The following is a 27,324-nucleotide window of genomic DNA, read 5'->3' on the forward strand; positions in this document are numbered from 1 at the left end:
TGGGCATCATGTCAAGTTCGGCTTGAGTAGGTAAAGGAGGCCGAGGAGAGGATCCGTGTACACTTTTGATGGAGCCCTTTCGTGACCGAATAGAGCCGGCGTCTTCTGCAGCGTCTTGGAGCTCGAGAGTGACGCTTCGAACGGAGCCTGGGCGAATGGTCGGCTGAGAGAGAGAGGTGGTGGGAGGAAGTGGGAAGACTCGAGCGAAGGGGTCAACGCGAGACAAGGAAGGTGAGCGTTCGCGAGGAACTGGGGAGGATGGTGACGAAGGCTCTGGAAAGCGAACGTTATCAGCAGTGGGAACGTCGAGGAGAGACGATCCGCGATGAGTGCTTGATTGCGATGAGGTGGGCGAGGTGGCAGAAAGTGGTGATGGAGGAGGTAGCGGGCGTTTAGTCGGGTTGGGCGACTTTGGCTTGCGGAACATGGAGATAAGAGGGGAGAGAAGGAGAGAGAGATGAGTCAAAGAGGGTGGGGTGGGAGGAGAACGGAGAACGGAGAACGGAGAATGGAGAACGGAGAGTGAGGGGCGAGAGTCGGATAGGGGAGAGTCCGGGGGGGGGAAGGAGTGTTGGGATAAGGGGAAGAGCAGAGTGTTGCGTGAGGCGGTGACGGAGACGTCTGCTGTGGCAGACTGATCACTGAGCGTCACAACCCTCGTGCAATTTGAGGGGACAATGTCCAAGGCCTCAAAGGGGAAGAAGTGTCTTGTTGAGAGCTCGAGAGAGGGAGATGGACCACCGATTTGGGCAAGTTGGTGGGCAGACGAGGGAGGGAAGGAAGGGCGTAGAGTGCGACGACTTGTGGATTGAGAACGATGGAGGAGTGCCAACGTGCCAACAGTGCAACGCCGGAGTCACCTGTTGAACCTGTTGGGTCTGCTGGTATGTTGGGAGCGGGCGTGCGGGGGCGCCGGAGTGGTAGTTGGTGGTGGTGCGTGCGTCCAGGGAGCAAGGGTGTCGTGGGGGGGGGGGGGGGGGGGCGGTGGAGGATGGTGAGAGGAAGCGGGCGCGTGCGCGCGTGCAGGCGTACAAGCGTGCCGTGTGCAGGGCGTTGTTGTTGTCAAGCTGCTTTGGAAGCTGGAGAACTTCCAGATGCGCGGATGCCCAGATGGCCAGATGACCACTGTACCACTGCGCTCGAGCGTCAGTCGATGCGATCCGTGCGGCTTGTTTTGCGAATGCAGAGTCACGAGCCTCAAGGGGGACCGAGGGCCAAGGTGGGGTCCGCAGTCGCTGATCGCCGAGGAGGCGAGGAGCGAGCGAGCGAGCGAGGCCAGCGACGAGTGATCTGCAAGGATCAGAGAAAAGAGAAGAAGACGAGTCGAGATGGTGATGATCAGTGTGTAGTGTTGACGCGTGTGTGCGCAATCGAGTAAACGGGAAGAGTGGAGGAAGGGCGAGGAACGGGGTGTAGGCAGATGTGCGTGATGACAAGAGTGATCAAGAGGTGTACGAGGTGTACGAGGTGAGCAAGATGGTAAGAGAGATCAGAGAGATAATCAATCCGGAGCGCCAGAGCCGGGGGGAGGAGTGACTGTCCAGCATGTCGTCCAGCGCGCGTCCAGCTTGAGCCAAAGATGTACTCCAGCTGGCCAGCAGTAGTCTGGTGCATCAAGCTGGATGCAACGGGAAGGGAGAGAACAAGGGGGAGATAGGGATAAAGGGCAAGGTCACGTTCATGCATCGTGTCGCATGTCGCAAGCCTCGGCCTCGTCAGTTCAAGCCAACGCGAGTCACCTCAAACTCAAATCCCATAAAGGTAGGCCTCAACGCACCTCGCTCCCCGCCCCCCCCGCCCCACGCCCCACGCGTCGACGCGTGCAAAGGCCGTAAACGGGTGGATGGATAGGAATGGGGCTTTGGTGGTCCGAGCGGCTGTGTTCAGAAGCAGAAGAAGAACTAGATGTAGCTGTATAAAACTGATCGCAATCAAGAGATTTGATGAGCGCTAATCGGTTACGAGATCAAGGCAGACAAGGGAGGTAGAGTGCCTGTGTGCCTGAAGAGGTGACCAAGTCGCGTCCAAAGATCCGAAGAGGCAAGTGGCTCGCGCTAGGCGCGCGCTGGACGTCCAAAGGCCCAAAGTCCGAAGGGTGATATGACACCTGATGGAAGCTAATAACCCAGAGACCAGATTAGGACATGACATGGAAGCGCTTAAACGGGCACCTCTGCATCCCAGCAGCTTTATTACCCAGCGTCCCAGCGTGACACTTGTGCACAGGAAGGATGGGCGTACAGCGTCGCATCCCATGCTCCTAGTCAAGGGTTCGACGGCCGATGGCCCGTGCGTGTCCTGTTCTCAGCCTTTGGACATGTTCCTATTCGGGGGGCGCCTGAGTGCTGAAATGCCTGCGCATGCAACATATATATGCCCGGTTCACCATATCCTTCATAACTTGACGTGGCTCAACCGGAAGCGCGCCACATATCGTCGGAGATGTGTGCCGGTTGGTGGGGGTTCGAACCAGGTTGTGTGAATCACAATTAATTGCCGAACGGCAGCCGGGACTGTGGTCGTGTGAATCACGAGGAATTGCCGAACGGCAGCCACGACCAGCCTAGCACGTCCTAAATTTTTGTCTGATGCATGTCTGAACGCAACGCTTGCTCACTTGAGAGAGAGTCCAGGACCCCTGCGCTTTGCCGCGTGGGTAAGTGTATTGGTCGCCCAGCGCTGTGTCGGTGGCGAGGAAGAGTCGGCGGAACCCATTCACTATGTCCCTCCCTGACAGCGCGTCGAATCCAGCGAGTTGGAGCTTCAAGATACCACGGAATCGATCCGACGTTTGCTTCGATGCCGGCAGTACGGCAGTCCCGCAGCCTCAAGGTCTGGGGCGTGGGGCAGGGCCGCGACGGGAACAATACGTCTGCTCTGCTAACAGATCGGCACATGGTGGATCCACAGCTACGAGTTGCGCCAATGTCTCGGGCTTTCGGCGATCAAGGAGCGCATCTGGCCACGACAGCGAGGTCCTCAGACATTACAGTCGACGCGCGATGCAGTGCCACCACCACACCCAGCCCTCCTGTCTAGGACATGCGTGATACAATGCTAGCTCTACATACCTATCTACAGCCGCTATGCACTAAACCGCCTTAGCGAACTTCTTGCCGGGCTCCTCACGCCTTCCGCCACGATACACCGCAAAGCGAGGCGCGTCGCCATACGTCGGCTTATCCGACGGGTGTGGAAACCCGCCAAACTTGGTCTTGCGATAGACCGCGAATGCGTCGAGATTCTCCTGCTCGGTATTCATGACGAACGGGCCACGCACAGCCACGGGCTCGCCAATCGGCACGCTCTGGAGCACGAGAACGCGCGCAGCCCGCCCAGAGTTCTGGAGCACGACCTCGCCCGATCCCGGCGCCAGCGCGACCGCGTGCCAGTCGCGCACCCACTCCCCGCCGACGTTGACGGCCACGGGCTCGTCGCTGGCCTCGGGGCCCGCGGGGCCCGGCGCCGGCGCGTGCACGTACACTGTACGTTCTGTGCGCGGCGTGTTCGTTGGGGGCAAGGTGACGCTCGCGCCGGGTGCCATCTCCACGACCCACGCCGCGATGTCGGACGTGGGCCGCGAGGCCCATGAGCGCTTGGGCGGCGCAGGCGGCGTGACGCCGAAGAACTCCCCCGCGATAACTTGTACTGTTGCGCCGTCGCGTTCGACGCGCGGAATCGCCTCGTCCCACAGCATGACGAACTCGGGGTCGGCGTCCTTGTCCTCCGCCGCGAGGTTCAGCCAGGGCTGGTAGATGTCGAGCGTGTTTCCCCCCTCCGTCTTCAACAGAGGAAACATCTCCGAGTGCACCACCCCCGCACCGGCCGTCACCCATTGCACGTCGCCGGCGGCGTAGCGCGCGCCGCTCCCCGTCGAGTCCGCGTGGTCGATCATGCCGGCCCGCACGATCGTCACCGTCTCCATCCCCCGGTGCGGGTGCGCCGGGAAGCCCGGCACCGAAGTGCCCATGTACATGTTCCAGCCGTCTTTGTCCGCGAAGTCGTTGCCCAGCACGCGGTCTTTCAGCAGCGCCGCGTCCGGCCCCAGCGCGCCGTTGCCCGCAGGATAGTTGTCACGGTGATACTTCACGTACAAGAAGGGCCCGGGGCCGGGCCAAGACTTGCCGAGCGGCGGCAGGGCGAAGGCCTTGCCGATTTGTGCGAGGCGGAGGGATGCGCGCATGTTGGGATGTGGTGAGTCTGGAGTAGAGAATGAGGTTGGGCTTAAAAGCCGGACGAGCGGTTGGAGGTTTCCGACCAACTGACGTCAGCACATACTGGCCGAGGCGACCGCCCGTCTGGTCAGGCACCTCCACCGCCGCAGATCAACGCAGATCATTACTAAGCTTAATCCACTGTGTGTCATGTTTGGCGTAGTTTCAGAAGTTAAGTCGGCGAGGGCTACTTGGTGGAGATGTCCATGAGTCAACAGGTGCTGTTGCGCTGGTAGCTCGGTGACAATGCTCTCCCACACGGGTGTAGCCCGGAAATCGCGCCCGCCCCAATCCGCAGCCACGCGACGCCCGCATTGTTCTCACCATCTCGGCGTTCTTGGCAGCATCGACAACATCACGACAACATTGACAAGTGGCCGAGACGCGGCGGGTGGCGATGCCAAGCACGCCCCCGCTTTTGTCATGCATCGACCCGGTGACCTCTTCATGACGGATCGCCCAATCCCTAGCATCCTACGCCCCATCTCTTGGCCTGCGCCATAATGTCTTGGCTGCGCCATGTCGGGCGCATCAGGCTGGGGTACATAATGGCTTTCTGACAACTCGGTCCCCTACGAATCATGAAATCACCACTACTCACCCCGCTCCGCTCGCTGAGCCACACCCCCGCCCCGCCGACCGTGAGCCCCATGGCTTCGCCGCTGACCCCAGCCCGCAGACATCGAGGAGGGCTTCGACCTCTCGCCGCCACTTACGACACCGAACGACCTCGAGCGCTACTCTGCATTCCTGCACCACCTGCGCAAAGAGTACAAGGACGACCCAGGCGTACGTGAGGACCCGGACTACGAGGGAATCGGGGGCATCGTGTTTGACGTGCGCGGCGAGCACCCGTGGATTCCGTACGACGGACGCCGCTTCCGTCGCTTCTCGGCGACGCTGCACTCGCCAACCTCGACGCCGGGAGTGCGTGGCGCCGGCGGCGCCGACGACTACCTCGCCCGTGTGGAGGGCATTGCACGCCACTACTTCGGCCACAGAGTGCACTCGTGGTCCGAGGCGTGCGAGACCGCGGGGTGGCGCAAGCACGGCGTGTACAACTGGATGGAGGTGCGGCATGCGGTGCTGCACGTGTTCAGTGAGTGCGACGGTCGGTGTCGCTGACGGGCAGAAGAGGATGAGGAGAGGTCTAAGCACGATAATAAGGCGCCGGAGATGGCGGTAGATGCGCCAAAGGCCGCCCAGCCCCGGGTCGTTGTAAGGCCTGCGTAATTATGACACCTTTACCCGCACAATGTAGACGACTACTTCATCATAACACTACTTCATAATACGAGTTACAGATCATTCGGGGCCCAACACGGCCTGAGCGGCACTGCCTCTGCAAGAATGCCTAGCAGCCACCGCCGTCGCCACCACCTCCGCCACCTCCGCCGCCACCGTCACCTCCGCCTCCACCGTCGCCTCCACCGCTGCCGCCTCCACCTCCGCTCCCGCGACGCCTTCGGGCCTTGGGCGGCTTGGGTGCCTTGGGGGGCTTGGCGGCCTTGGGAGCCTTGGGCTTGCGGGAGAATAGCCGCGCGAGCCAGTTGCGCTGGGCTGGAGTCAGTGACCACTCTCCGAGACACCGTACTCATGATTGGTGTGTTGGTATTGTTCATTGTTGTGCGTTCAGATAGTGTGGTGGCGAGGCCTGAGGTAGCTTGGAGTACTGAGCACTGAACAGCCTTCCAGCCCGTATTTATCCCTTCTGATCCCTCTGATCAGCGAGCAGCTCGAGTAGTTCGCTCTCGACACACGTTTGCCCCCCCTCAACATGGCGCACAAGCCTCCATTCACCACACACCAAAGCACCGCCCACACGCACCGGCGACCTCACTACCGTCAAAGCCGACGCACGGTGACCTCTGAAACGGACTAGGGGGACAAAGAGTCAACACCGCACAGCTTGCAGGACCTCGGCACCGGTCAATCGTTCACGCAGTGGCGAGCATGGCGAGCAGCACGGAGCCAAGTAAGCGCTGGCGGCTCGTGACCGGTGCCGGTCAAGCATGTCGACGATAACCGTTGGATTGTGACGTATGCAGCGGGATCGGCGATCCCCGTGAGGAATGCAACCGAAAGCCAGATAAGACTCTGACCACTCATACGACGATGCAACACTTGGCACCGCCGCACCACCGCCTCCGTTGCGCACGTGCAAGTACGCCGTGCATGTCTTGGCGACTCGGAACGAGCAAGCAGCTCCCGAGCCGTGCTCCGAGCCGAGTACAGGTGATGGTGGGAGTTGGACCTTCGGCCTCTGGTGGATCGTCGATCCCGGATTTGCCACCCATAACATTCCTTACCGCGGATCATCCGCCACAGTGTGCAATTGTGCAAACAGCCAGAACTGACAGTCTGCCATTCTCTCGCCTCGGCCTCCTACATCCAATCCTGTTCCAGATATGGCAAACAGATAAGAGACCGATGGAGTCTCAGCGCCAATTGGAGCGGCCCATGTACATGCAGTGGAGCGTCAGGAACGCTGGTATGCCGCGATTCTTCGCCAACTTACATCGAGAGTGGCCTCGCGAGGCATCGGGACTCACGACAGTACGGCAGCGAGCTAAGCTTATGAACGCAAATGCAAAGAAGGCTGTGCCGTGAAAATGGCATAAAAGGGGCACCCGGACGCACGATTCTCTTCACCAATCTCGAAACACATCAATATGGCTAAGCTCATTGGTAGGTACACTCACGCAGACCGAATCAAGCGCGTCTTCAAGCCTCAGCAGTCTGAGGCAGCCAAGGCAGCTGCGCCACGCGGCCCGTCTCCCCCGGCAATCCTTAAGCCCGCTCCTGCCCCCCGCCTGCGCCGGCCCCCGTCAAGGCCGCCCCTCCCATGTTAGATCGGAAGCCTCAGTCAAGGGCCGCTACCGCGTCTGGCGGCAGAGCAGGGGGTTCCTCGGCCATGGTCTACCACCCTGTCGCCACCACCCTTAACGGCACCCACACCGCTGGTGGTAGTGTCGGAGATGGCGGTGGTGGCGGGTACGGTGACGGTGGACACAGTGGCGGTGGCGGAAGTGGAGGAGGAGGCGGACACGGGGGAGGCTACGGAGGCGGAGGCGGAGGAGGCCATGGAAGCGGATATGGAGGTTACTCCGGCCCCAGTGGTGGGGACAGCGGGGGTGGTGGAGGTGGTGGCGGTGGTGGTGGTGGTGGTGGTGGTGGTGGTGGGGATGGCAGCTGAGTCCTCTTCGAGTCCGATTTGATATGGAAACAAGGAATGCAACCATGACCGTTGGAAGTTGTTTGGTTCCAGGGCCAGGCAGTCCTGTATTCTCCATGTTCAGTCGGCCTTCCGAGAAAGGCGTGCCAGGTTCGCTCTCATCCGCTCGAGAGGACAGAGCGCAGGTGCATGGCATATAAGGTATGCATGGCCTCACCTGTGCACAGTGTCGTTGCAGACAATTCTGTTGCTCGGCGTTGATTCGTCCATTCACGGAGTGGGTCTGAGCGGCGTATTCCTCCTCCGCTCTCCTCCACCAATTCACCTTCTCAACACAGCACAGAACCACTGGCCCTTCCCCCTCTCTCGCCTCCTCCTCCTCCCGGCTGCAGTCTGACTCCGAGTAGGCGAATGGCAGGCACTGCGAAGCGGCTTCGCCCGCCTTCATGACGGCTGATTTCTGACGCGTGCACCGTGCCGATGCTGACGCCACAAGCCGCACCCAAGGGGCAGTTTGGCGCTTCACTTGTCCAAGGAGGAGCTGTCCGTGGGGACCGCTTCTCCGACGACAAGTCACGGGGACGAACGCTCAAGCTCCATGCGAATCTGCATTCATGTACTTATAACTTGCTCACGTGCCACCGCAGTACATGACTCGCAGGCTCGCAGCCGGGGAGAAGCGGGGCCAGCTAACTGCCCCATGCACAGGGTATCGCCATGTCCCACAGTCCGCGTGGCGCTTCAGATGTCAGCTGAAACCACTAAAATTCCTGATCAGGCCGGGAATGCACCGGCTCAACGGGAACACCTGCACCCTGCAGGCAACGTCTGCGCTTCTTCCATGACGCAGCGACGCAGTACGCTGGAACCCTCAGAACGTGCGCTTCACTTGCGTGCACCACGCTCTCACGAGGCGCAATTCGAACTGCAGACCCTCTATTCAACAGAACGGGGGTGCAAGATGACCTGCGCCTTCATGTCGTTAGGCATCGCATCTGAGCACAACCACTGTCGAAGAACGCTGTCAGGCTCCAGGCACAAGGCGTGCTCTCGATTGGTAGATGCCTTTACGACCCCGTGAGGTTAGGCCGATAGGCAGGACGCTGAAAGCGTCGAAGCATTACGGCAGAGGCGCGCGATGCATGGCATGTAACAAGCTCGGGCGTTACGTGTTGCCCGCCACGACCGGTGAGCCAACTCAAATGTCTCGTCTTGCCCTGCAACAACGACAGGCACGCTGCCACTTCTGCAGTCCTCATCGCCCCAAATCAGCCAAGTAACGCTCTGCAGGCCCACTGCAGCCCCAGCCCCGGCGATCAGGCGAGCTGCTGCAGAGCATGGCTGCTAGTCATAAGGCCGTGGGATTCACAAACAATTCGATCCCCTTTTCCCCCCATTCCTCTACCGAAAACGATAACGATGAGTGAGCCTCCCACTGCCGAGATTCCGCTCACACCAGCCACAGCTGTCGAATCCAGGCCATCATGGTGGCGCCGAGTGTTCAAGCGTCAGCGGTACGACCCTCGAGCTGACCGCCGCGTATCGGCACTACCGCCCCGTCTCGACCTCAAGCTTAGCACAACGCCGATGGCCTCCCGCCTCGACGTTAACTTTGCCAACGCCGGCCAGTCCACAGTGTCGCTGGACGTGCTGCCTACTGAGCCGCGGCCTACTTCCATCCCGCCGTCCAAGTCCATGCCGGACGCCAAGGCACTCTCGCGCGAGCCACCGCCTCCTCTGCCCATCGCACCAGCAGCCGTCGCCCCGATATCCTCGGGTCACCCGGAAGCTCAGCGGTCCGCCCCCCCCGCCTCCCCCTCCTCGCCTGGCTTCAGCCGCAAGCTGCACTCGACCACACGGGCATCCGAGACCCTCGCTTCCAGGACGCAGAACATGCCGGGCTACAGCGTCACCACGTACGTCCCAGTCAGCGTCAGCGCCGCGAGCTCTGCCGACTCAAGCTCGAGCTCGAAGCGGGAGAGCGGCGAGTCGGGCTCAGCGTCGCAGTCTGAGCGCGCGTTGCCCGAGACATCCGCCCCTGTGCGCGCTAGCGAAGAGAGCGCGTTCTACAGCACACACGACGAGGTCCCGCCGTCCGTGCCCGTGATGCAGCCTGAGCCAGTGCACCAGCGTCCCGAGCCAGTCCAGCCGCAACACGCCCCCGCCCAAGCCGTGCAGGCGCAAGTGGTGCAGCCCGAGCCCGTGGAGCAGGTCGTCCAGCCCGTGTCTCACCCGCACCACGTCGTCCTCTTCCAGCAGCAAGCTGTCCAGCCCGAGCCCGTCCACGAGGCTCAACCTCAGCCACAGCCGATTCACCATGCCGACTTTGAGCCCCAGACCGCCGAATCCTCCCGCCTCCCGGTCTCACCACCGCGCCCGCCGCGCTCACCCGGCCGCCCCTCTGCGCCCCTGGCACACGAGCCCGACCATGAGCACACCGCAGACGATTATGCATCTGACGACGCCTACGACTACTCGGACACTCGCGAGGGCGAGTACGATTACTCCGACTCGCCTGAGCAGCACGCCGATATGACGTTCGGGCGTGGCCGCACGGCCGTCGCTTACTGAGTCGCTGGGAATCGCTGGCGCAGGAACCAGCACGACAAGTCTGTATGTACGAGTTGTAGGCCGCGGCCATAGGACTATGCACGATAATCTCACGATCTCACGATCTCATGAGCATGCGAGCTGGCACGCTGGCAACTGAGCTTGTTCTGAGTGATGGAGGACGGAGCTATCAGTGGCCACCAGTAGCAGGCAGGCGGTGCGGAGGTGTAAACAGTCAGGTGACGCACGATGTAACGCTAGGCACTAGTCTGGCCTGTTTCGTCGCTTGGTCGTTGGCCATGCCGAAAGCGGAAGTGGAACCTTGAGCGTCGTAGCTGCTTGTCGTACGTCGGCCAACAAGTAATGTTATCCATTGGCCAGCGACAGCCGCGGGTCGGACTTGCACGCAATCGTTGGAGATTGACAGTTGCGACAGCCTGTCCCGGCTTATCACAGAGGCCTGGCTGCCCCACTTCCTCTCTGAGCCTGGGTGCGATGCCTGAACCCAGTCGGGAGAGGCACTGCGTGCCTTTGCTTTTGTTTCAAAGCATTATTGTCATGGAGGCGAGATCGGAAACCAAGATAGGAACCGAAGTGGAATAGATGATGATCGATGACCTCACCACAACGCCGAAGACTGGTTCATGGCACAGGTATCGTCCAGCTCGTCTCCAGCATCGTTTCAAGACGTAGACATCTCACATACATAAGCTCGCCTCAACTGCTCGCACCTCCCTTCGGGTGACGGATATGGGCAAATGCCTCGTCCATCGCCCGAATAGTCTTGAGGGTACGCTCGTACGTGGCTTCAGCGTTCGTCTCTGCCTTGGCTCTCTCCTGGGCAGCTGATCTGGCGGAACGTAAGTTTGCCTCGTAGCCAGTCACCGTCCGGCTTATAGCGTTCTGGCTCGTTGCGCTGTCGCGTAGACCTCTCGTGGTCCCTGTCTCGGACTCGCTCGAGCTGCACTCAGCATGAACCGTTCGCGCTACTCACGAGCGCAGCCGGCGCCAATGCAGGTCTGATCAGCAGTGTATCGGACGACTCACGGTCTGCGGCGGAGGAGTTGGAGCGGTGCGGCATTCTGCGAAAGGTCCAGCGCCAAGAATTGAACGTGGCTGGGCTGATGCAAAGGAAGCTGAACTGGAACTGGCGACACCGCATCTTGGATGGCCGCTCCGTGAGAAAGTGTGTCTGCAGGCCTCCTCGTCCGGTAAGCGAAGAGGGCGCATGGCGTGGCTTATTGATGACAGTCATTCCACGGTATCCAGCGCCGCTTGTCCACCATCCAAAGGGGGATGCAAGTACGCAGCCATGGGCTTCATGGGCTGCTTTGTCATATGTTCGGATGCACCTCGTAAGAAGGAGGTACGTGATGAGGAGGGGAACATCTGCTATCAAGCAGAAGGCCGCTGGTGGTAGTCGGCCCTCCCGAGCTGGCCAATTGTCCAATTGTCCAGGCCGCTACCCGGCGACCGGCGGCCGACGGCATCCTCACGCCCGATGCTTGTTATGGCGGTGAGCAGGCGACTTTCAATCACATGAAGCGGGCCCTCGCCGCCTCGGTGATTGCCGCAGTTCGCCCCGCATCCCCCGCACGCACCCACGGGGCCCGGATCGGACACCAGATCATGATCGGCAGAACCAAGACAAGACATCTCGGTCAAGTAGTCACCGCAACTCGGGTACTTAAGCTGCTGCAGCCCACCATGCGCACCCGCACCCTCGCCAGCTCTCAAGAATGACAGCCGACCCCCTCCCCGTGCCCGCAGCGCCCTCTCTGCTCCCCATGATGCCGTACGATGAGGCGGCGCGCGCGCGCGCGGCAGCCTTCGCGCAGGCTGCGCGGGAGACTGCTGCAGCGATGGGCGCCGCCCCGCTCCTCCAACAGCCCATCAACGCGGGGCGCAAGCTGCGCGTCGTGTGTATTGGCGCAGGCTTCAGCGGCATCCATGCGTCCGTCTACCTTCCGCAGCACGTACCGAACCTCGAGCTGCAGGTCTACGACCGCGCTGACGACGTCGGCGGCGTCTGTGAGTAGCTGTGCCCCTGCCCAGCGAGCCTGACTGATGCAAGGGCACCACAACCGGTACGCGGGGATCGCGTGCGACATTCCCGCACACTCGTACCAGCTCTCGTACGCGGATAATACGCAGTGGTCCAAGTTCTTCGCGCCTGGCGGCGAGATCCAGAAGTACCTTGCCCGCGTGGCGGACCACTACGGCGTGCGCAAGTACATGAAGCTGCGGCATGAAGTCGAGGAGCTCCGCTGGCTGCCTGACGAGGGCAAGTGGAGCGTGCGCGTGCAAGATCTCGTCACGGGGATGCGGTTCGAGGATAAGGCCGACTTCGTGGCCTACGCTACGGGCGGCCTATCCAAGCCGGTCTGGCCAAAGATCCCAGGCCGGGAGACGTACAAGGGTGTCATTCACCACTCGGCAAGGTGGGACACTGCCAAGGAGGAGGCGGACGGCATGGACTGGAGCAACAAAACGGTCGGCGTCATCGGCGTAGGAAGCAGCGCAATCCAGATCGTGCCCGAGATGCAGAAGCGCGCCAAGCATGTCGTCAACTTCGGCCGGTCCAAGACTTGGCTGTCAGGCGTGTTCTCGCCCGATATTCTCGCTCAGCTCGGCGCCAACACCAAGGAGGGCATGAATCGTACGTCTGGCAGTGGTAGGCGCTTACGCCAGACATATTCAGTGACGAGGAGAAGGAACGCCTGAAGGATCCTGCGTTCTACGCCGAGTTCAGGCGCATGGTCGAGCGCGACCTCGGCAGCGTGCACTACATTACGCATCAGGGGAGCATGCTTCAGACAGCTGTGCGCGCCGATATAGAGGCGACAATGCGCCGCAAGCTCGAGCGCAAGCCGGACATTGCGAGCTCCCTCATCCCCTCCTTCCCAATCGGGTGCAAACGCCTCACCCCGGGTCCGGGGTACCTGGACGCGCTAGTGGCCGACAACGTCACGTTCGTAAGCGACAATCTCGAGTGCTTCACTGAGAAGGGGATCCGCACCAAGGCGGGCGAGGAATTCGAGCTAGACGCCATAATCTGCGCCACCGGCTTTGACACGTCCAGTGTCCCCGCCTTCCCGATATATGGCACTGACGGTGTCAATCTTCAGGATGCGTGGAAGGACGAGGCTAGGACCTACCTTGCTACCACCGTAGCTGGCATGCCCAACTTCTTCAGTATTCTGGGGACACAGGCGGGCGTCGGATCCGGGTCGCTGCTCATCGTCATGGAGGAGCAAGTGGCGTATATGGCCAAGGCGCTCAATAAGTGCGCAAATGAGGGCTACAAGTCGCTCGTAGTCAAGGAGGAGGCTGTGGCCTCGTTCCTCAAGTATACCGACGCATACTTCTCCCGAACTACCTTTGTAGGGGACTGCCGCTCTTGGTACAAGAACGGCAAATCAGGCGCCGCCAAGATCCGCACGCTCTGGCCAGGCTCAAGCCAGCACGCTGTCCTCTCGCTCCGTCATCCTCGGTGGGAGGACTACGACTACGAGCGCGAGCCGGAATACGACCACCCGATGGCATGGCTCGGAGACGGACACATACCCGTGGACGTGGATCCCGGGTTCTATTACGATGATTTGCGCTCGCGGATGGCGCAAACTTCGTTCTTCACAGATTAGAACGATGCGGTGGCGAGCATAGGTCAAGGGGCCGCAGTTCATATGCCTGTGCCTTTTCGTCGAAGAAGCTCGCGGAACTCCGGGAAGTGCATATGAGTTGTCGGTCAGCAGACGGCGTTGGAAGGTAAGCGGCGTCCAGTTGTAGTTTCGGAACCTGAATAAGATATTGAAGAGTTAATGATGGTATAGTGAGAGTGGCCACGAGGTGCTTGAGAGAGTGTGAAGCATCTGAAGTCCAGGCATAGCCGCTCACTACGGATCATGGTTCTCCGTCAAGTGAGCGGGAAAGAGGGCAAGAAGAACAACATAGGAGTATCTGTGCACATTAGCTCGACTGTCTTCCCAATCAAGAGGTACTTGCCGCTAATCCGCCGCCGTGTCTATCACATACATGATTATAATGTCAACGCGCAGATCAACACACAGCGTCTATCAGTGATTGTGCAGTCTAGCAGGTCGAAGCGGTTGCGCGCTTAGCAGGTGCACGCGCTGGGTGCGGCCTCTTCTGCCGGCTTCTTGTTGACCTTGACGCCGGCAGTGCCACCGGCCTTGGCCGGCGCCAAAGGAAGCTTGTGCGCTGCTGTTAGCTGCTACTAAATCCTAGCTAACGACGCCACCCACCAATCTCCATGAAGAAGTCCTCAACCCCTTCACCCGTCTTCGCGCTCGCCTCAGCGAAGAGCAGTTCCTCATCACGCGCGAATTCGGCCGCCAGCTCACGCGGCACCTTGCGCTGCGACGCCAAGTCGACCTTATTGCCGACGAGCATGATAATGATTGACGGATCGGCCTGGCGTTTGAGCTCACGCACCCATGCCTTGGCCTTGTCGAACGATCCCTGTCATCAGTATACGAATACTGATACCCTTGCGCACCTCTGGGGGCTGGGGTCAGCGAAAGATACGCGCGTGATACATGCCTGTGTGATGTCGTACACAATGACGGCAGCGTTCGCGTTACGGAAGTAGATAGGGGCGAGCGATTTGTAACCTAATGTGAGCAGGTGGCGTCGTGGGAAGACTCGTGGACGTACGCTCCTGTCCTGCCTGCATGTTAGCACATCACTAGCAAGACAGCTTACGGTGTCCCAGATCTCAAACTTGATGTTAGTCGAGCTGTCAAGAGGGACAGTCAGAGTAAGGAAGGCGGCTGGGGATCAGCTGGTCTGCAGAAGGTGGAGGAGCTGGTCAACATACCACCTGCGAGTTAGTATGTATGATAGCGAGATCAGCTGGGCGATGCATACCGATGGTGGATTCCCTGGTCGTCAGTACTGGCGCTGTTGCACCTACACAATACGTACCGGAAGTCTGAGAACTCGTTACGGACCTGTGGCTGTTAGTGGGGGGGGGGGGGGGGTGCTCACACGACGGGCGGAGCTGAACTCACAAAGCGGAGCACGAGGGAGCTCTTGCCAACGGCTGACTCGCCTGACCATGAGCCAAGCAACAAGGGCGTCTCTTACCGAGGAGCACTAGCTTGAAGGAAGCTGTCCTGACCATTGTGGAAGAGGGGCGTGAGAGAGGTGAAGAGTGATGAGGAGTGAGGAGTGGGCGATGGTGAGGAGGGAAGATTGTTGACAAGATTCGAGCTTCAAGGCCAACTGCGCTGGAGCGGCCGGAGCGGGGAGCTGTGCTCGATCCTCGGCGGGTGGCAACTTGACGCGATACCTGACCACAATTAGCTCCCGTTTCATCAAGGCACAACATCACCGCCAGTTTGCACCAACTTTGGTCTCTCATTCTCATAATCCACCTCCTCCGGTCAATCGCATCCATCGCCCTTCTACACGCCCCAGTGGTTGTCCAACCCGTCCAGCAACACTTCGCTTCTCTCTCACTAGCTGGGAACCCCGGCAAGACCAGTGTCCCTCCGTCTCTCAGTTACGCGCTTTCTGCCCTCGCGTTGCTTCCGGCCGCGTCTCCAGTTGCACGATCTCAGCTTCGTGTCAGGCCCTCCTTCTGCCTTCTAAGCTTCAGTTGAGATATCCATCCATCCATTCAGCCAACAGCCATGAGCTTCCGTGGACGTGGGAGGGATTTCAATCGTTTCCGTGATGGCGGTCGAGAGCGCAATGCGGGTCGCGGTGGCCGTGATGACCCTGGTCAGTTCAACCCTGCACCTTACGGCTTTCCCTCCGGTGGTAGTGCAGGGTATGGAGGTGGCGACAACCAGGACAGTTATTATGGAGCAGGCCCTAGCCGCGGACGTCGTGACGGTCCCGCTCGGGGCGGCCGGGGTCGAGATGGTCCCGGCCCTCGTCGTGATCGCGACCGTGGGTTCGCTGCGCAAGATCGCCGCGAGCCATACGCGTTGCACAATCGTGACCATGATCGCCCAGACCGGGGGCCTCGTAAGTTGCTCTCTCAGACCAATCTGACCCCGGACACCGATGGTCCGCTCCGCGCGCTGCCGAACCCGGCACGACCTAACCCGACCAAGGAAGTCCGCCTAGAGCGCTTGGCTCGCGAGCGCGTCTCTCGCACCCTTTTTGTTCGCAACATTGCTGTTTGTGCATGTTTAAGCGTGGCTAACTTCAGTACGAGACAATGTCAGAGAAGTTTCGCACTGACTTTGAGCGATTCGGGGAGTTGCGCGAATTCTTTGATTCCATCTCGCGCCGTGGTCTGGCGTTTGTGACCTACGTGAGTGGGTTATCCCTCATATGACTGACGAAAGTATGACATACGCGGAGCCGAGGCAGCGCGTCGTGAGATGCACGGTACCAAGATCTACGGTCGAGCAATCGATGTGCACTTTGGTTTGCCCAAGGAGCACGACAGAGAGGGCCCCTGCGACCAGTCAAAGAACCAAGGGACGCTTCTTGCGCGTATCCATCCGCCCCGCCCTCTTCACCCAGACGAGGTCGGCCCCGTGGCTGAGCAGTCAGGTGCAATCAAAACTATACGCGATGGGAGGGTTCCGTCCGAGGTTATGATTGAGTTCTATGACAGCCGCGCTGCCGTCGACTTCCACGCGCGCTTCGCCAACAAACCCTTCGGCGGCGGCACCCTAGAGCTCGATTATATGTGGGACGAAGGCGAGATTGTTAACCCGGATCCTGTGCGAGCCGACGAAGTGATCTCGTCCACTTTTGTCACCCGTCGCGAGCTGCTTGACCGTGAGGGCCGCGGCCATAAGTATCCTCAGGTCCCTGATCAATACGACAACAAGCGTGGTCAGAGCCCGCCACGCCGATATGGCGGTGGAGGTCGCTATAATGACGCGCCTACGCACGCAATGCGTCCTCCTGTCCAAGACCCTCACCGCTTAGAGGAGGCGCGAAAAGTTCAGAATCTTCTCGCGACGCTGGGAAGTGTCCCGTCTCTAGGCTCCGGCGCTCCGCCGAATCCCCAAGGTCCGCCACCACCTGGACCAGGGTACGGTGGACCGCCTCCTCCGCCTGGGCCACCGCCGGATCCGCGCCGGAGCTCATATTCTGGGCCACCCTCGGGACCGCCCCCGGGACCGCCGCCTCGGCCGCCTCCCATGAGATACCCTCCGGGCCCGCCGCCGCCTTCCTACTCGTCAGCTCCTCCCCCTTCTCACTCCCCTTCTTACCCTCCGCCTAGTTCATCGTACCCGCTTTCGAACTACCCCCCAGCGCCACCACCTGCCTCGTATCCTCCGCAGCATTCTCCTCCAGCGCCCGCGCCGTCTTACGCGCCGCCATACTCGCCAGTGGCATCCAGCACTCCCCTGCCATCGCAGGTTCTCGCGATGCTTCAGCCGCAGCAATCGGGGCAGCAGGGGTACCAGTCCAGCCCTCCAGCGCAGAGTTATGACCAGCGACAAGCTTATAACGCGTCCCCGCCACAGCAGGGGTACCAATCAACGCCAGGCTATGGCGGTGCACCTGATTACCGTCCTCCGCGCCCACAGCCCGGCTACAACTCCCAACCCCCTCAGCAGCAGCAGGGATACGACCCGAAGACTGGCAGCGACGTCAGCAGTCTTCTCGCAATGCTGAACAGGTAATGCTGTTCGGCCAACATCTCTTCTCAGCGTAGAGCTCGTCAGCTTATGAATTGTTACTCCTGAGAGCGCCGCAAGCCAAGCTTCTCGGCGGAGTGGAGCGATGCTATGCATATGCTTACAACAATCTAGATATAGGTAGTGAAAAGGGGCAAGAGTTATGAGATGGCGAGCGGCGCACCAACGGGCTGAGGGTGCTCCTGGTAGAAGCGTTGGAGAGTGGTGATGTTGAGTGCGGTGCCGGTGAGGCTGGTGGACGACGAGGCATGCACACGAACTGCAACATAGTCGCCGGGCTTGATCTCGTCAAGGCAGTCGCCATCGGAGATAAAAACGCGCCGTCCTCCATCATCTGTACCCGCATGCCGGCCCTTACTCAAACCTGAGTAGAGCACGAGCTGAAGGCTGCCCAGGAGCGCGGCGTTGCGCTCGCCTGCACGCGCAAAGAACGTGTCCATGATCTCACGCAGGCGGCGGTCCTTGTCCGGCTGGGAGACATCGTCCTGGTACTTGCGATGCGCGTGCGTCTTCTCGCGCATGCTGTACGCGAACATGAACGCGCTCTCGAAGCCGACCTCACGCATGACCTCGACAGTCTCGACATGCTCGGCCTCGGTCTCTCCGCAAAATCCCGCAATCACGTCCGTGGACAGCGCCACGTCGGGTATCGTCTCGCGGATGTGCGCTGCCAGGCGCACAAACGCCTCGCGGCTGTACCCGCGGCGCATGCGTTCCAGCGTTGTTGTCGACCCGCTCTGCAGGGGGAGGTGGACGCGGCGGCACACATTCGGGTAGTCCCTGATGACGGCCAACAACTCGTCTGGGAAGTCCTTAGGGTGCGGGGACGTGAAGCGCACGCGCAGCTCAGGATCAACCTCAGCGACGGCAGCGACGAGGTCGGCGAAACGACGGCCGCCGTCCTTCCCGCGGTAGATTGTCTTGAAGCCCTCGGACAGCGCCCCGCTCTCCTCGGGGAGCGCGTAAGCCTCGCTCTCCGACGTGTCGCGGTACGAGTTGACGTTTTGCCCGAGCAGCGTGACCTCCTTCACGCCGGCGGCGGCGAGACGGCGAACCTCAGCCACGACCGAGTCGATGTCTCGGGACCGCTCCGCACCGCGCGTAAACGGCACAATGCAGAATGCGCACATATTGTTACAGCCGCGCATGATGCTCACGTACGCGCTGTGTGGGTTCTTGTCGTCCATGCGCACGGGTGTGATGTCGGCATAGGTCTCGTCGGCGCTCAGCATAACGTTTGCGACGCCGTCGGCACCGAGCGCGCGCAGCGACAGGAGGCGCGGAAGGGAGCGGTATGCGTCCGGCCCGCAAACGACATCGGCGCCCCGGTCCAGGAGCTTCTCCTTCAGCCGCTCGGCCATGCAGCCCAGCACGCCGACGGTCGGCGGCTTGCCCTTGCCCATTTTGGTGCGTCGCCCCTTGAGATCTGAGAGACGTCCCCACACGCGCTCCTCCGCCTTGTCGCGCACCGCACACGTCATCAGGAAGATGATGTCCGCGTCGGCTAGCTCCGTCGTCCGCTGATACCCGCTCTTGTTGAGGACGGCCATGAGCACCTCGGTGTCGCTCACATTCATCTGGCACCCATATACCTCGATGTAGTAGCGGCGGCCCTCACCCCAGTCACTCACGGAGAGGTATGGGACCTCGTCTGGGCGCGCAGACAGGGCGGTGGGATCGGGAACGAGCGACTCGGAGAGGAAGTGCGCCAAGCCCGGTCCATGGCGGTTGTTGAAGACGAGGCGACGGCGATTTTTCGGCGCGAGCGACGAGGTGGGGGCGGGACTTGTGGTCGCGGCGGCAGCAGTGGCGTAGGCGCGTGCCGCCAAAGCCGAGCGGGGCATCCTCCCAAAAGAGGCGAGAATGCGAGGCATAGTGGCGGGAGAGGCGAGGTGATGGCCGAAGGTCCTCAAAATCATTGTAATCTCGGCCCCGTCGTTGGCTCTGAAACAGCAATCTTATACGAGCCCCTCACAACTGATATCGGAGCCCCAGGGTTTGAGTGGCAAATGACGATCCTTGTTTATGTCTGCACAACATAATTACATGTAACATCGTGGCCAGATCTGTGTTGACACCAAACGGGAGTGCCGGTGACAGCGGAGGCGGCTAAAGAGGGCAGGCGAATGGGTGCTTTGCAGGTCAAAACGTCGATTATCGGAACGGGTGTGTGTCATGTGCGAGATGGCTTCCGCTCCCGCCAATGTGCGTTTCACCCTCAAGAGTCTTTGTCTCGAGACACACTTCTTGTTTCAACAACAAACATCTTCCAACCCTCCACCTCATCTCTCACTCTCTTTGAGTGTCGTCGTATCCAGCAATGGTGGACGCCACTTCTGCCACTCTTTCATCTAACCCAGGTGCTTCAACACCCCTGTCCGCGAAGCATGGTCGAGGCTCGTCCAGCGTGGACGCGGCTCCTCCCGAGAGCAGAGGGTCAACCACGCCCGCTACCCGGGAGACACCGAGCCTGACACCTTTCGCGCTCGCGTTCCTCGCACTCCCGCACGAGCTTCTGACCCATATCCTTCTTTACCTCGCCCCCGACGATCTCGGTATCCTTTCTCGCGTCGTTGGCCCACTCGAGGGCGTGGAGCGCGACTCGTACCTCTGGGCTGTTTGGGTACATCGAGTGAGTTTGGGCGTGTGAAAGGAAGGGTGTGCGTGTTTGCTTCCTCGTCCACAGCCAGCGTGCTCTCTGAGCAGAAAGCTACATCGCCCCCTCTCGCAGTCCGCAGCTGTTCTCCTGTCGGTAGCTGATGATAGACGGCCCCCTCACGTGTAGGCCATGCTCTGTTCTCTCCTCTACGGCCCGACCCTCTCGAACTAGTGCGACGCGGCACACTTCGCGGCGTGGCGATCGTCAACGGCGTCCGCGCGGGCGGATACTGGGCAAGCCCTTCTGTGAGTCTCCGCAAGCAGGCTCAAGCCACCGTGTCCCCGCCGCTAACGTAAGGCGGTGCGCCTCAGCATGATCCACGACAAGCTTTCGCGCCGCAGTCTGCACCGGCATCTCAGCCTTGCGTTGTATCTGCGTCCGTCGCGGTCCGCCCTCGTACGAGCTGGCATCCTCCATGCCCTGCCGCGTGGCACCTCTGCGACCATCTCGGCGCGCGCACACGCCCTCGAGCGTGCGCGTGCACGCGATGCTGCGCGCCAGGCTCTTCGCGCCATGGGACAGAGGACCTTCGTCGAGGCGCTGAAGCTCGGGATCTGGAAGGACACGCAGCGTGTGCTGCTCGCACTCTGCCCCAGCATCAGGGAGCGGCAGCGGTTCTTCGAGGGCTTAGCGCGCGCGTGAGTCAAGCGAGGAGAGTTTTGGGCCATCTGAAAGAGTTCTCGATTGTGTGTATTAGTTGCCGTGTTGTTCATGTTACTGTGTACTAGTTCCCTCACATGCCCCACAGCGCCTTGTTTGGTTCTTGCACGGACCACGCCATTTGATCTCCACTTTTTTTGGAGTGGAATCGCAGTTCGGCTTTAGCCGTTCGTGGAGGCGATCGGACAGCGCATACCATACCGTTGAAAGTCCAGGCTCTGGATCTCTGGATAGCAGTCCTCCATACTGCTGTGACCAACATAGCGGGACCCATGACTGACCGCCGTCATCTGACCACAACCTTTCCTGGACCGAGAGATAACCCGAAGGCATCGGCAGAGGGTGGGGGTGACGGGAGTGTGAACTGCTGCATGCACATGGACAATGCCGAGAGGACTCCTCGACACCTCCGCTGCGGAGCTCGCTGCTCGCCGAGGTCGCGAATCGCCCCATCGCATCAAAGAAGCGTATTCTTCGTCCGCTGAAAGCAGCACTAACTAGTACGTCATCGTCACTTATCTGACAGTCGTGGAAGCCGCTACAGAACACGGGCAGGACAGCCGAGGTTATCTTCTCTCGGCGCTACCTTCACCAGCATCCGCCCATGCCCACATATGCGCCGAAACTCGAAGGCAAGTGATGGTGCTCGGGCGGGCGGACGTGAGTGAGGCAGGCGGCAGTGAACGGCAGACAGCACGGAGGCATACTGGTGGATGTACGGATGTGGACGGACTTGGTTAATCTTGGCAAATGGGCAGAACTGCAGATACCGCCTGTGAGCTCGTGCAAGCTGAGCCTCGAAATAGCCGCCAAGGGACAGGTGGGGGAGGTGTGTCCTATCAGCGCTGCGCGTCTGGCGAGCGGATGTACGGAGGTCTCGTGACGCATGTACGGATGGTGCCGGACAAGCGGGAGGCTTGGCTCCATTGCCGTTCACTTGGCCAATTCGCCAACTTGGCCTGTCCACATGCCCTGCGCCGTGCCCGATTGCAATTGCCATTCCTCGGCGCGTAACTAGCTATAGACCTCACTCCGCAGCGCTCACCTACAAGCGGCTGACCTCCAGTCCGTCGGGTAAAGCTGCGCAATCGTTTAGTAGTGTGTCGAACGTGGGACCCCTCGCAGCCCCGCTGTGGCCCCGAGGCCGGCCCCGGGTCTGAGCGCTCCGATGCAGAGCAAGAATGTTCTTATAATCTCGTATCGTGACTCCACATCCCCACTCTCAGCAACATGTCCTACCCAGTGGAAGAGAAGGGCGTCATCGTCCAGGCCGAGAGCCGCGATGGCGAGCAAATCCTTGGTCGCCGGCACAGTCAGATCGAGAAGGGGCCGGGTCACATCGACGTGCACGAGGTGGATGAGAAGGAGCTTGACGAGGCTGAGGACGCCATCATCGCCGAGCAGGAGTTCACCCCCGCCGAGTACTCGCGCGTCCGCTGGAAGATCGACCTCATTCTCATGCCCGTCCTCATGATCATCTACGGTTTGCAATTCGCTGACAAGGTGGGTTGAGTTCGCGATGTGCTGTGCTTCAGAGTGAATGAGTGCCAGGGGGGGGGGGGGGGGTCAAAGTGGCGATCGGCGGAAAAGTGGGCAAAATTGACACCAGACATCTCTGGCTGCAGGCGTCGTATTCGGCCTGCGCGAGGATACCAAGCTCGTCGGCAACCACTATGCCGACCTTACGACTTACTTCTACATCGGTTATCTTGTGGCGCAAGTGTGAGTTGTGGTCACGACCGGCTGAAGAGCCGACAATCTTGTGCCTGTGATTTTGACTGATGCAAGACCTATGGGCTGGGTTCTCCAGCGCTTCCCACTTGGTCGCGCGCTTTCCGTCTGTGTGATTATCTGGGGCGGCATGGTCATGCTCCTGGGTGCCTGCAACAACTACTGGCAGCTGTCAATCGTCCGCGTCCTCCTCGGCTGGTTCGAATCGGTTGTCACGCCCGGCTTCGCCGTCCTCACCGCGTCATGGTATCTCCGCCGCGAGCAAACACTCCGCCAGAGCATGTACTACACGATGAACACGCTCTTCGGTCAGTCCATCCCCTTCGACACTTGCTGACCTGCGCAGGCATGATTTTCGGCATTGGCAACTACAAGATTGCGGAGCAGCAGCTCAAGAACGGCGGGCTCGCTCCATGGCGCTTGATCAACCTCTTCCTCGGCGGCGTGACGGTCGGGATGGGCATCGTGTGCCTCGTCATCCTCGGCACGCCTAAGGAGGTCTGGTGGCTCTCAAAGCGCGAGAAGCGCATGGCACACGCACGCATTGTCTCGAACGCCACCGGCGGTGGCGAGCACCACCCGTGGCGCTGGAGTCAGGTTATCGAGTGCTTCAAGGACCCGCAGTTCTACATGGCTTTCCTGGCCAACTTGCTCTGCACGATCCCCAACGGCGCAATCACGACTTTCAACACGCTTCTGATGAAGTCGTTTGGATACAGCAACCTCGAGGCCATCATTTGGCTCTTCCCCGGGTACGCGGTGCAGTCGGGCGTCGTGCTCCTCGCGGGAACCGCCGTCTACTTCAAGCCAAGCCTTCGCTTCCCCATCGTCTTCATCTGCCAGCTTATTTCCATGTTCGTCTTCCTCTTCGTCGGCCTCGCCGGTAAGGTGCCCGACAAGGTGGGAAACAATGCGCGCTTCGTCGTCTTCTGCTTCGTCTCTCTCTTCGCCATCCCCATGTTCATGATGTGGCCCCTCATGTCGATCAACGTTGCCGGTCGCACCAAGAAGACTTTCAACGCCGCCATGCTTCTTGTGGCATACTGCGTGGGCAACATCATCGGCTCGCAGGTCATGCGCCGTAAGTGAGACGCAAATCTAAGCTGACCCAAAAGCCAAGGACGCCCCACTCTACCTCACTGGTCTCACCGCCATCGCCATCGTCATGGCGGTCAACGTCGTCAACTTTGCCGCATGGTGGTACTACTACTGGAGCACCAACCGGAAGCGCGAGCGTGCCTTCATTGCCTCGGGCATCACGATGGAGCGCCGCGAACACGAGAACCGTCTCGCTGGTGAGACCGACCTCACGGACCGCGAGAACCCGCACTTCCGCTACCTGTGCTAGAGAGGGTATTAGAAAACGGAGGTATCGCAGAGATTGAGAGCTATTGTGGGACACGAAAGGGCTGGGGAGCCAAGGGGGCGTCCAGAAGGTTGTTTTGTTTGTTGCCAGTGGTTGGTAAAAACTGTAGGAGTTTCAGACGTAGAAGCGAGTATGAACATGGTTGCCACAACCAGCAGCGTTTTGTGGTATTTTTGAATGACCTTCAAACGGATCCACTTGAAGAACACCTTAAACGACCTGTAAAACCACTGAAAGATGCTAGAGGTGATCGTGGCTGGGGACATGAAGCGCCACTACCGAAATTACCCGGCCTAGCCGCAATCTGATCCCGCCCTCCACTCAGTGACGCAGTTAAGTTCACGCAGCAGTCAACTCGGCTCAACAACACCGACCATGGCCTACGACCCGCGGGCCCTGCCCTCCGCCGCAGCGCCTGCCCAGGCGCCAATGCCCTCGGCTACGGCGCCGCCGTACTCTCTGAACCAGGGCAAGACGGGCTCGGAGATGCGCGTCGGAAGCTGGCTGATCAAGAGCTACAAGCGCCCTATTCTGAACGGCAAGGAGATCGATGCGTGAGTCCTTCTGCGGCGAACGTGGGGATAGTCCAAGGCCGCTGTAGATGCACATCTGACACCAGCGTTGAGAAGGAGCTCTCCCTACCTTTGCCCGAGATGACGTTCGGTAACAACGGGTTGCACCTGGCATTTGATGGGGGCGTGACCATCACGTTTGACGGGATCAGCGCGCTGCGTGAGGTCGCGGTCGGCGATGGGTGGGAGGAGCGGGTTGGCGGAGGTGTGCTTGTTGCTATGGCCGATAGCTGGAGCAAGCGGTGAGTTGGGCAGGCGGCGGCATGCGGTGACGACCTTCCTCGAAAGGCTGAGGGGGATGTAGTCGCTTACACCAGATCCGCAACCTCTGCACTCTCCGATGTCCCGCTGAGTACGAAGCCTGTGCGCCCGCACGACTGGACGTTTAGCACCACCTACTGTGGCACCGTCACCGGGTCAAGTGTATGTCCGTTAGATAGCATTTTCTGACCCCAGTTTGAGCCCTCAGACAGCGCGCAGATCCCCATGAAGCTGCTGGCGCGTCAGGACCCAGTGCTGGATCGCATCCTTTTCTACGAGGACGTGGGGTTGTTCGAGGACGAGCTGCACGACAACGGCGAGTCGATCCTGAACGTGCGCTTGGTAAGTCTTACGCGGCTCCCTCGTCTCTCCCTCCCACGCGGCCTAACACCAGCGCGTCATGCCCCACTCCTTCTTCCTCCTCTCGCGCCTCTTCGTGCGCGTCGACCACGTTCTCTTCCGGATATTCGATGTGCGGATGTACCACGCCTTCGACACGGACGAGGTCGTGCGCGAGTGTTCAGGCCTCGAAGCAGAGTACGACGAGGTCAAGGCCTACCTCGAGAAACCCACTGAGCTCACGCCCCTCACGGATCCGAACTGGGTGTACGGCGTGCTACAGAAGATCGCGGCGAAACGCGATGGCGCGGGAGGAGCTGGTGGGGCGGGGACACCGGCACCAACATCCGCGGCCGCACCGGCTGGCGCCTCTCCATCGACGCAGGCGCCGTGGGCGCCGACGCAGCCAACTCAGACTGCACGCGCGACCACGCAAGCGCCGTGGGCGCAGACCACAGCCGCACCTTGGGCCACGGCACCTACGCCGCCGCGCGGCACGCCTGCATCGCCCGGCTCGCGCCCCAGCTTGCCCCTTTCACGAAGCAGCAGCAGCAAGAAGCCGTGGCCAGGGCTCGGGCGGCGCGTGCACGTCCTTCGTCTACCTGCCGCGGGTCTTGCGAGTGCGCAGGCCGGATTACGGAGCCTCAACCTCGAGACTTGAGAGTTAAGCAAGACTGGGATGATAGACTGTATACATACCCTGTAGATGCCAGCGGTCGTCAACGTAGATGCCTATGAGCAGCGGTCGTTGAGCGGCATCAGGTCATAAGTGTGGCCGACGGAGGACTGGCCTCAGCGCATTGCGCCTCTACGTGGAGTCCACTCGATTTCAGGTCATCCCGTGGCCAACTCGCACCTGCACCCTCGCACTACCACGCTCGCCCTGCACTTTCTAATGTTTGCATTGATACGCCTTACACCCATAATAGTCCACTTCATGCCTAAGCCGCAAGAGCCTTGTTGATGACCGCCTTGGTGAAGTCGGTCGTCGAGGTGGTGCCTCCAACGTCGTAGGTGCGGTGATAGCCAGCCTTGATGACGTTGTACACAGACGAGGCGATGGTGTTTGCCTGGTCCTCGAGGCCGAGGTGACGGAGGAGCATGGTGGCGGAAAGGAGGAAAGCAGTGGGGTTGGCGCGGTTCTTGCCGGCAATGTCCTTGCCAACGTGACGGCATCCGGGCTCGAAGAGGGCGTACTCGCGGCCGAAGTTGCAGCCGGGAACGACACCGGGGCCGCCGACAAGGGCAGCGCCGATGTTGGAGATGATGGAACCGTACAGGTTGGGGAGGACGACGACGTCGAACTGCTGGGGCTTGGCGACCAGCTGCATCGAGGCGTTGTCGACAATCATCTGGTCAAACTTGATGCCGGTGTGGCCGTACTCGTTCTCAGCGACCTGCTTGCAGGTGTTGAGGAAGAGACCGTCGCCGAGCTTCATGATGTTGGCCTTGTGCACACAGGTGACCTTCTTGCGGTTGTTCTTGATCGCAAAGTCAAAGGCGAAGCGGGCGATGCGCTCGGCCTTGGCCTTGGTCGTCACCTTCAGCGACTCCACGACACCGGGATACGACTGGTGCTCGAGACCCGAGTACTCGCCCTCAGTGTTCTCACGGATGATGGCAAAGTCGACGTTCTCGTGGCGGGTGGGGAGACCGGGGAGCGACTTGCACACGACGACCGAAGAGTAGATGTCAAGCGACTGGCGCATGGCGACGTTCCACGAGTTGTGGCCGGCAACGCCCATAGGAGTGAAGAGGATACCCTTGAGGCCGACCTTGTTGCGCTTCAGGCTGTCCATGGCCTCCTGGAACAGACCAGCGTCGCCAGTTGTCTCACCCGAGACGTTGTACTCCTCCCACTCAACGGGGACGTTGAGAGTCTCGAACACCTCCTTCACCGAGTCGGTGACCTCGGTACCGATACCGTCGCCGGGGATGAGGGTGACGGTGTACTTGCCTGGGCGTTAGCGGGAAGCAAGACGCAAGCAGGAGCGCAGAGAAAGCGCCGATGCGCGTCGCGGGCAGCGGACGCCTCTCCGCGCGCGCGGGGCCACACTCACCACCAAACTTGGCGGGAAGCTATACGTCAGCTCGGTCCCACATCTTGTTGATCGTGCTCACCTTGTTCTCCATCGCGACCGACGCCATTCCCCGGGCAAT

General features: G+C 60.5%; 11 protein-coding genes across 11 annotated transcripts; 7 read left to right on the plus strand and 4 right to left on the minus strand.

The window, feature by feature from the left end:
* Positions 1 to 3,091: 3,091 nt before the first annotated feature.
* COLE_02054 (uncharacterized protein) lies at positions 3,092 to 4,183 on the minus strand (the record flags this gene model as incomplete). The annotated part of the gene is made up of 1 exon (XM_018422466.2): positions 3,092 to 4,183. The coding sequence occupies one exon, from the start codon at positions 4,181 to 4,183 to the stop codon at positions 3,092 to 3,094; it is 1,092 nt and encodes a 363-aa protein (XP_018280678.1).
* Positions 4,184 to 4,795: 612 nt separating this feature from the next.
* Positions 4,796 to 5,447, plus strand: COLE_02055 (uncharacterized protein; the record flags this gene model as incomplete). The annotated part of the gene is made up of 3 exons (XM_018425223.1): positions 4,796 to 4,855; positions 4,887 to 5,313; positions 5,347 to 5,447. The coding sequence occupies 3 exons, from the start codon at positions 4,796 to 4,798 to the stop codon at positions 5,445 to 5,447; spliced, it is 588 nt and encodes a 195-aa protein (XP_018280677.1).
* Positions 5,448 to 5,568: 121 nt separating this feature from the next.
* COLE_02056 (uncharacterized protein) lies at positions 5,569 to 5,836 on the minus strand (the record flags this gene model as incomplete). Its single annotated transcript, XM_018426482.2, has 2 exons — positions 5,569 to 5,774; positions 5,809 to 5,836. 2 exons carry the CDS (start codon positions 5,834 to 5,836, stop codon positions 5,569 to 5,571), a joined length of 234 nt encoding a protein of 77 aa, XP_018280676.1.
* Positions 5,837 to 7,080: 1,244 nt separating this feature from the next.
* COLE_02057 (uncharacterized protein) lies at positions 7,081 to 7,299 on the minus strand (the record flags this gene model as incomplete). Its single annotated transcript, XM_018422465.2, has 1 exon — positions 7,081 to 7,299. The coding sequence occupies one exon, from the start codon at positions 7,297 to 7,299 to the stop codon at positions 7,081 to 7,083; it is 219 nt and encodes a 72-aa protein (XP_018280675.1).
* A 1,509-nt stretch (positions 7,300 to 8,808) lies between these two features.
* On the plus strand, positions 8,809 to 9,960 carry COLE_02058 (uncharacterized protein; the record flags this gene model as incomplete). The annotated part of the gene is made up of 1 exon (XM_065626187.1): positions 8,809 to 9,960. The coding sequence occupies one exon, from the start codon at positions 8,809 to 8,811 to the stop codon at positions 9,958 to 9,960; it is 1,152 nt and encodes a 383-aa protein (XP_065482456.1).
* A 1,841-nt stretch (positions 9,961 to 11,801) lies between these two features.
* On the plus strand, positions 11,802 to 13,583 carry COLE_02059 (uncharacterized protein; the record flags this gene model as incomplete). Its single annotated transcript, XM_018421224.1, has 3 exons — positions 11,802 to 11,970; positions 12,014 to 12,598; positions 12,631 to 13,583. 3 exons carry the CDS (start codon positions 11,802 to 11,804, stop codon positions 13,581 to 13,583), a joined length of 1,707 nt encoding a protein of 568 aa, XP_018280673.1.
* A 2,549-nt stretch (positions 13,584 to 16,132) lies between these two features.
* COLE_02060 (uncharacterized protein) lies at positions 16,133 to 17,561 on the plus strand (the record flags this gene model as incomplete). Its single annotated transcript, XM_018420004.2, has 2 exons — positions 16,133 to 16,228; positions 16,263 to 17,561. The coding sequence occupies 2 exons, from the start codon at positions 16,133 to 16,135 to the stop codon at positions 17,559 to 17,561; spliced, it is 1,395 nt and encodes a 464-aa protein (XP_018280671.1).
* A 155-nt stretch (positions 17,562 to 17,716) lies between these two features.
* COLE_02061 (uncharacterized protein) lies at positions 17,717 to 19,450 on the minus strand (the record flags this gene model as incomplete). The annotated part of the gene is made up of 1 exon (XM_018422464.2): positions 17,717 to 19,450. The coding sequence occupies one exon, from the start codon at positions 19,448 to 19,450 to the stop codon at positions 17,717 to 17,719; it is 1,734 nt and encodes a 577-aa protein (XP_018280670.1).
* A 446-nt stretch (positions 19,451 to 19,896) lies between these two features.
* Positions 19,897 to 20,877, plus strand: COLE_02062 (uncharacterized protein; the record flags this gene model as incomplete). The annotated part of the gene is made up of 3 exons (XM_018422463.2): positions 19,897 to 20,208; positions 20,343 to 20,480; positions 20,533 to 20,877. The coding sequence occupies 3 exons, from the start codon at positions 19,897 to 19,899 to the stop codon at positions 20,875 to 20,877; spliced, it is 795 nt and encodes a 264-aa protein (XP_018280669.1).
* Positions 20,878 to 22,125: 1,248 nt separating this feature from the next.
* Positions 22,126 to 23,974, plus strand: COLE_02063 (uncharacterized protein; the record flags this gene model as incomplete). Its single annotated transcript, XM_018421223.2, has 5 exons — positions 22,126 to 22,398; positions 22,505 to 22,617; positions 22,684 to 22,934; positions 22,973 to 23,707; positions 23,742 to 23,974. 5 exons carry the CDS (start codon positions 22,126 to 22,128, stop codon positions 23,972 to 23,974), a joined length of 1,605 nt encoding a protein of 534 aa, XP_018280668.1.
* A 393-nt stretch (positions 23,975 to 24,367) lies between these two features.
* Positions 24,368 to 25,825, plus strand: COLE_02064 (uncharacterized protein; the record flags this gene model as incomplete). Its single annotated transcript, XM_018424947.1, has 7 exons — positions 24,368 to 24,546; positions 24,612 to 24,806; positions 24,882 to 24,987; positions 25,021 to 25,167; positions 25,220 to 25,484; positions 25,571 to 25,605; positions 25,721 to 25,825. 7 exons carry the CDS (start codon positions 24,368 to 24,370, stop codon positions 25,823 to 25,825), a joined length of 1,032 nt encoding a protein of 343 aa, XP_018280667.1.
* Positions 25,826 to 27,324: the final 1,499 nt, after the last annotated feature.

This window comes from Cutaneotrichosporon oleaginosum (genome assembly GCF_008065305.1).
Source record: "Cutaneotrichosporon oleaginosum strain ATCC 20508 chromosome Unknown ATCC20508_contig02, whole genome shotgun sequence".
Classification (NCBI taxonomy): domain Eukaryota; kingdom Fungi; phylum Basidiomycota; class Tremellomycetes; order Trichosporonales; family Trichosporonaceae; genus Cutaneotrichosporon; species Cutaneotrichosporon oleaginosum.